This window comes from Homarus americanus, unplaced genomic scaffold, assembly GCF_018991925.1.
Source record: "Homarus americanus isolate GMGI-L3 unplaced genomic scaffold, GMGI_Hamer_2.0 scaffold24260, whole genome shotgun sequence".
NCBI classification, from domain to species: Eukaryota; Metazoa; Arthropoda; class Malacostraca; order Decapoda; family Nephropidae; genus Homarus; species Homarus americanus.
In genome coordinates this window covers 178,264-186,835 of record NW_024721079.1, presented here as the reverse complement: position 1 = coordinate 186,835, position 8,572 = coordinate 178,264, and the positions used below count along the sequence as shown (strand labels likewise).

At 36.6% G+C, this 8,572-nt stretch overlaps 1 protein-coding gene across 1 annotated transcript; it reads right to left on the bottom strand.

The window, feature by feature from the left end:
- Positions 1–1,315: 1,315 nt before the first annotated feature.
- On the bottom strand, positions 1,316–2,101 carry LOC121861378 (histone H1-delta-like). Its single transcript, XM_042359029.1, has one exon. It carries the CDS (start codon positions 2,035–2,037, stop codon positions 1,492–1,494), a length of 546 nt encoding a protein of 181 aa, XP_042214963.1. The 5' UTR covers positions 2,038–2,101; the 3' UTR covers positions 1,316–1,491.
- Positions 2,102–8,572: the final 6,471 nt, after the last annotated feature.

Sequence of the window (8,572 nt, the reverse complement as noted above, 5' to 3'; positions counted from 1 at the left end):
GTCAGGGAGCGTGGCTATAATAAAGGCTACTCAGATAAATATATAGATAATTTGATAGATACATAATTATATTGATTTATAATTATATTTAATTATCATAATACAACAGGTGATATCACATTTACTAAAAATCTAGAAAAAGATTATGACTATAAAGAAACGTAAACTTTACGCGGGAACTCTGAACGCCTGAACCTATTACCTATTACCAGTGTTACTTACTTTTATCTTCTTCACTGATAGAGTCGTCAGCCGCTTGTTCCAAGAGTTCATATAATTCTCATTCCGAAAAAATTGGCCCACAGTTTTTTGGACTTGTCAGTAACAGAATTCATAAATACCTCAAGGGTTACCCAAGTTATTCTATACTAAAACTCTTGAACTTGCAAAAAAAGGACGTATAATTATCTGTAACAAAACAATATATACAAAAATAACCTTGAACTGTAAGTGTTGTGTTTACACTTTCACGTATACAGAATACTACACTAATTTATTCCCATTTGTATTATATTTCAAATATCTTCAACAACGTATCTAATATAATGTACACCCACTAAAAAAAATTTCGGCACCCGCGTTATCACGCCGTAAGGGTGCCGAATACTTTTTTATTGGGTGTACACCTGTGTGGTCGTGAGCATTTATATAAACATGTACACTCACTAAAAAATATTCGGCACCCTTTCGGAGTGATACAATATAACGCGGGTGCCGAATAATTTTTTAGTGGATGTACATATCTGTTTTATATACGGTAATATATTCACCAATATACCAGTTTAAAATATTCATTACTGACCCGGCGATGAGTTCCAATGGGGATTTGGCGGGAAAGTTTAAAATGTAAAGTTTCTTTCTCCAGTTTTTAAAATTCAACCATAATTTATTGACCTTTACTTTCTTTTCTCAGTCAGTTTTCTGAGCAACGTTTTGACTGATCTATTTTCCCTTTTATCGACAGTTTTCATTGGTTATATTTACCAGTAAGAGTATAATTTTTAGCATCTTTTTCCTTTTATTGTCCATTCACATTAAGACTTCAATTTCATTTAACTTTTCCAAATCCTTTTTAGTTTTACCTTTTATTTATGACTAACTTTCCTTTCATTCTCAAGACTTTAGCTTACTTTCCCTTTACCATTTATAGTCGTCATATTCATTCATGACTTACAGCACTTGGTCATTTAACCAGGCATACTTTTAAACTTTTGTTCTTATTTCATGAACATCAGTTTTCCTCTCGTCTTGCTTTACCTTCAGTGATTAATGTTAGCAGAAGACAATTGTAATAAAGGGTAAGGGAGACAACACATAAAAAAGAACATTTAATAAACATTCTCATATACAAGAGATCTCCTACCCTCACTAAGGGTATATTTTCAGGTACAATAAATTCTTAATATACTATACACATTACTCCAACGGAGTTATAATATAAAATTTCACCTTTGGATGACCTTAACACTAAAGTTCACAGCACACACACGTCTACTTCTTTGCTGCCTTCTTAGCTGGCTTCTTTGTCGCTTTCTTCGCCACGGGCTTCTTTGCTGCCTTCTTGGCTGCGGGCTTCTTTGCTGCCTTCTTCGGTGCAGGTTTCTTAGCTGCCTTCTTGGCTGCGGGCTTTTTCGCGGCTTTCTTGGCTGCGGGCTTCTTGGCGACCTTCTTAGCAACGGGCTTCTTGACGACCTTCTTAGCAGCGGGCTTCTTGATGACTTTCTTCTTGGGCTTATCTTCTACAGCAGGTTTGTTGATTCTGAAGGAGCCGGAGGCACCAGCCCCCTTGACCTGCTTGAGGGCACCAGAGGTAACACCTCGCTTCAGGGCAAGCTTCAGCTGGGTGGAGGCGACCTTCTCCTCTACCTTGTAGGTAGCGACGATGTACTTCAGGATAGCCTGACGGGAGGAACCACTACGTTCGTTCAACGCAGCGATGGCAGCTGCAATCATGGCAGAGTACTTGGGGTGAGATGCAGTTTTCTTGGCACTCTTCTTAGCGGCCTTCTTGGCGGGAGATGCTGCAGCGTCGGCCATTGCGTCAAAATTATAGATAACTGGAATTATACGCTGGTGTGAGTAGGCTCGATCAGCTGGGTGAGTGATACCATTTCCGTACAATGCCACATTATTATGTCCCCAGTGCGGACGCAAAAGTAGCATCATGATTCTCGCGCCCGTTTTCGGTGAGTTTCAGGGGCTGCGCAAAGACATCTGTGTTTGTTAAGATTACTTTCTTAATACATTTACCGCCATAATTCTCACTATAATTTGTTATAGACTTGGATATATAAAGAAGACTGATTAGTCTTTCTTTTCGTGTTCTCAAAATTAACGTGCGATTTTGTATATGGAAATTATTCGGATATTTCTTCGAGCAGTGCGAGGCAAATACACCACCTATCATTGCTAAGAATAAAATGTCATCGTTGAGTCATTATCATAGAATTATTTATTATTTTCAAATTAAAGATTAATAATTCTTCTTTAAAATCATATGAATCAACTTTGTGTTTAAACACGAATATTGTAGCATAAAACGATCAAAGTTGACGGAACTAACACAAACTCCTGGCTCCTCGCCATGTCGACATCACCTCCAAAACGCAGTAATATTTTGCTTCATATTTCATTATAGAAAGGATATTGAGTATTCATAATCGAGTTTGTGAAGGATGTATGTATATGTCTCCTTAAAATGAATATAAATTTGCCCTGAGCACAAGATAAACCTGTTTTTTTCTACAAATAAATCTTGTCCCTATGGCGAGCAAGGTCTGACTCAGAGCTACGTGTGTCGGTAGAGAGCCATTAGAGGTGTCGGGCTATGTTACTAAATAAAGTACTCTTTATTTGTCACACCATACAATTTTTTGTTGCTTAATCTGAAGAGATGTCTCAATGAAGTTGCCATGTGAACTTTGAGCCTTTAAATTTATGGAATAGGGGTGAAATAGCCTTGTTTCTGCGTCTCCCCTTGGTAAGCCCGTGAGAGTGAGGGTTGAATTGAGAGAGAATTTTTCGTAGCCGCTTCCTTTCAATTTCATTATAAAAGTTTAACTTCTCCTAACTATCTTTACACCAGAAAATCGAAAAAAAATCGCTACATCATATGCCAGATGAAAGAAACTTATATAGTTATCTGTTGATTAGTATTAGAGGTAATTTTTTGAGAAGGGGCGTGTGACTTAGGGGCCAAGTTCGCATGGCACGGTGCAGAGGAGGTCGGGTGCAGATGACATTCTTACTTTTGATTATAAAAAGATAGTTAATTTAAAAAGCAATATATAGTACTGTAAAGATGGGTAGTTGTAAAATTAATTACTGAGATAAATTTAGGTGATGCATAATATAAGGTAGAGGCTTAATGAAAGGTTATCAATGGGTGTAGACCTACTGTATGGTGAGGGCACCCTCCCCATACACTCAAAATTATCATATATATAACTAGATATTATTGCAATATATACTTCAGTGTAAGATTTTAATAAATTGATGTTATTTAGAAGCATTCATAAAATATTCCCCATCACGAATAGTTAACTTCAGAGAGTGGCACTAGTGTAGGCCTACTTGACCGTCCCAGTGTATAGGGGTCCATACATATATATTGTATTACCCCGTATCGTAATTTGTCTTTTTTACTGCTACAGTATGTAGACGAGATGAAAAACAAAATTCAGCTTGTTCGTTGATTGTATATGATAAAAGATACCTGTGCATAACTCGCGGACAGATCTTGCATGATACTGTAACGCTTGGCAATACAAGAGACAGTGAATGTCTCTGGTGCAGGAAAGGAGCTAGGATATCCTAGTTCCTTGATTATTATAGAAACAACTTTGCCTTTATTCTCAAAATTATTATTTCACACACTAATGTAACAATCCCGACTGACAATTGATCATCTCGCCTTATGAACCCTTACAGTAAATGTGGGAAGGTGAAGTGAAGAATATATTTAGGGGATTATATGAATAAAGTTGTAGAAACAAACTCCTACCTGCTACATATTCCCATACACGACTAATGCAATAATATCTCAGTTATATAATGAAAACATAAACTTAATGTTAAATGTCAACCGATGAGGTAAAGTGTGTGTCAGCTGTCTCGGTGTCAGCTCGGCTACGGCACCCAGGCAGAGAATGGCCAACAGGTTCAATCAAATCAATAGCTGTGGTAGAGGTGAGCTAGACCTGCAGACGGCCGCCGTTCTTGGCTCATTTGACCTACAAATGACGCTGGCGTATTGGTGTAAATATCAGACCGACCGGGATGCCATCTACGCAGAACTGTGATGGCTGGGTGTGCTTGCTTGCCCCGGGGTGGCATTTTGTGGGGATAAATTTACCCGTCCAATACTTGCTACTAATTTTATCGTTACTTAAGCTGATTATACAAAATATGTATTGACCGGTTCTCTGCTATTTATTTTGAAAATATAAAATTACACGGGAGGAGGTAACACAACGAGCAAATTGGTGATGTGTAGTGTGTGTTGGTCATTAGTATGTGGATTAGGTATAATTGGGTAGCGCTCCACTAACACTAGTGTTACCGTCATCCCTCATCACTTCATATTTCACCCTGGATATTAATTATTTGCTAAATATCTTATCTACATCGCTGTTAGATCTTGGAGGACCGATTATGTAGAAGTTGTCTCGTGAGAATTCTGTTATGACATGCACTAAAATCTTTCTTGGTTTAAAATAGGTAATTTTTTTTATCAACTGATGACAGGAAAGGTGTTCTAGAGGGTATACAAAGCGTGACATAGCATTCATATTGACACGAATATAAAAATACCTGATAACTGGATAAATTAAGACACAACACAGACAGTGACTAAAATGAAAAGGCGTTTCCACTTAGGCATATCCTGCCTTGTTCCTTTTTCTCCAGCGTAGAGGGATATCTTAGGGTATAAATTTGGAGAATCCGGGTCCTAATTTTTTAGGGAAATGTCGAGGTATAGGCTGATCAAATACACACGAGACAGACAGATAGACTGACAGGTGAATGGTACTGTTATAGTGAAAGAATTACTTGATCTTTGTTGAGGTGAGGTGAGGTTAAACAACATGTGTGGTTTACCTGATGGGGACATGCAGATGAACCATGAGAGAGAGAACACAACACAAAACCTAGACAAATACAGATCAATAAGACTAATAATATTGCTTAACCTAACCTAAACACTCCTGAACATTATATTCACAAAATTTACAAATACAGGTGAATGGTTGTTGTCTATACTTTTAGACAACGTGCAGTGCACTGAGAAACCCAATCTAGCATACTAACGTAGTAACGGCTCATGTCAGCACCCCTCAAACTAACGCCACAGACTCTCCCCATATCATTTGCCTCGCTCTGAAAGATCTTAAGTGCGTAAATGCGTTAGTTACTTCATATACTGTATGCGTGCAGAAGTGACATAGATCAAGTACAGCTCTGAGTGTATATGTTGCGTTACATGTACATGTCCTTTGTTTCATACCTCACAGAAATTGCTTTCAGTCATGCACAGTACTGTACTTTGATGTGAACTATTATCGCTATCAACACTTTATAAATATATTTTATAACAAACTTTCATAAAACGTATAGTATATATATATATATATATATATATATATATATATATATATATATATATATATATATATATATATATATATATATATATATATATATATCAAAAACAAAGAAGTATGTCTGTGTGTCCGCACGAGAATATCGGAAACTACTTTACCGATCTGCAGTGATGATGGATGGTGTTATATGTAGTGATAATGGGTGGTGTTATATGTAGTGATGATGGTTGGTGTTATATGTAGTGATGATGGATGGTGTTATATGTAGTGATGATGGATGGTGTCATATGTAGTGATGATGGGTGGTGTTATATGTAGTGATGATTAGACAATAAAATAATAACAGTTTAATGCTAAAAAAATATACTTTGCTGTACCATTGTAGTGAAAAACATGGTGGAACTTACGTATACCGCTAATGAACTATTGATGGAAGAATAAGTTTTGGGGACTGAACAGTGAGACAATGTGGAGCCTCCCGGAGGGTGGCATTCTACCGTGGCCTAGCCAATGAGCCGCCCGGAGGGCGGCGTTTCTGCTAGTATATATATATATATATATATATATATATATATATATATATATATATATATATATATATATATATATATATATATGTGTGTGTGTGTGTATATATATATAAATGGCAATGAAATTTGTATGTACTGTACTTCTTTGTCTTGTTTACCAGCCACTACTGCAGGTCACATGACTACAGTCTGTACCACACACTGGTACATTGTTAGTAGATAACAACAATAACAAAGATGTTGTGCTGTTAACAAATAGTTGCTGTGAAATACAGTATAGTCCTGAATGATCTTGGTGGTATATACAGTACAATAATAAATCATAATTCACCAATTGTGGGTGTGATAGTATGTTGTGATAGATATCAAGAACACGGTTCCCAATGTAGTAACAGAAGTTGCAATGAAGAATTTTGGTACCATACAACTTTAGATGAATTAATTATTCTTTATCTAGCATATAATTTCTAAAAATCAATGCAAAGAATCTGTGGAGTTTTCCCAGGAAAAAAAAACATTCAAATTTGGCGGGATAACTTGACAGGAGTAAGTGGAGGTCAGCCGTCAGCGGTATGTCTGGCTGGCTGGGAGTCGTACCCAGCCACTACACCACCACCACGCCCTATTTGAATATAACGGATTATTCCTACTTTAAATGTATCCACAAATACCTACTTTACACTCCTAATATAAGTAAAACAAGTTGATATTTCAGTACCCAGGTCAAAAGTTGTTAAACTGGACGTATATCGCAGAACACCAAAATACAAATCGATGGGTTATGCTTGAACCCCGGAGAAAACGTAGCTGTGGTGGCCATCACCGGAGACCTGTGATCCGCAGAGCAGAAACCTCGAGTTACATATTATAATATGTTTAGCCTCATGGAGAAATATGTATGGCGGTTAAGATATGCCAACTTACTGTAATCCATTTAAGTGTGAATAATGACGTTATTTTATCTTCTATCATTAGTCATATCCTGTAAGAGTAGAGAAATAATGCAGCTCTTCCCGCCTAGCAACAGAACTTGTAAGCGCTACTCCTGCTTGAATGGTGACGATGCTTTCTTCTTCACAAGAGTCAAAATGTTTGCTGAGATGATGGATATATAAATATAATTATCAATATAAAAAATATAATGATAGAGAACGTAGAGTCACGAAGAAAAAATAATATACCTGTATATGAAATGGCATCTCATGATTTGAACACCGAGCATTACCAGTTCACAGTTCACAGTATACAACGCGATTTTTATAATAACACAATCTAGATATTTTAATAACCTAAAATCTTATTAAATGTATTCACATAAGTTCTGCTCATATATCAACAATGACCGCGGGGAGCTTAACATTGTCGGCTGTGAATAAAAATAATGAATTCTGGATGAGTGTGTGTGTGTGTGAAAATGAATGTGCATTGACTGTATGTAATAACGTGCACGTAAGCACACCTGACGGCACAAGGTAATATATTATGTGCTCTCACAAGACACACACACACACACAATCACAGTGGGAAATATTGATAAAAGAAACGGATGGACAGTCATAAAAGTTTTGAGGTGTTCAATGGGTTATGAGGTGTGATGACGTGGCCCCACACTACCCGAGAGGTCACACTATAGCCCGATGCCACATTGCTTCCCTCTCGCATATTATTGTTTTACTAATATATCAAATTAGACTTAATCCCTTCAGATTAATGTTGTTAATGTAATGAATAAAATTGTCCTGTGTTGATAACTGATGAAGACTTCCTGTATAAGAGAAAAAAATACAATATGGAGTATGGCAACGAGCAAGCACTTCTCAAGGTTGCCAGCGCCACAACACGCAAAATATATGCCAACCCAAGAATACTTTTTTATTAGTTTATGATATTTTAGTCAATTTATGGCATTTGCACAATTTTGACTGATATATGGAAATGAAAGTTTTGACATTCAAACTATTGGTGCCGTGGAGTGAATGCAACAGTGCCTGCTTGCTCAATTTGAAACATACTGTAGTTGTCAGTTCAAAATCCGGAGCCGTTATTATTTGTGTACATAAGCTGTGGCACAAGTTGCAGCAGTTTACCCACCATCATCTGTCTGCTAAGCTTGATTCCCACCTACGGATAGAATTAATTGATTCCTTCTGAGAATTATCATAATTTTTCGATGTTTTCTGTCAAATGCCATAAGAAAGTCGTTCGCTAGTGTTGATAACCTTGGACAATCTGAATAAAATCCAAGTTATAAAAAGTTTTAAAACTATGACTGCATAGTATAGATAATAAATATATCTTACTGTTCTTAACAGCTACATGAATTTAATTTAATATATTGATAATATACGTATGAGGTTAACATATACTAGTTATAGCATTGAGACGGAATTAAAAATAACTTTCATTGACAGAATTGAAATGGATCGTGTGAATACAAAT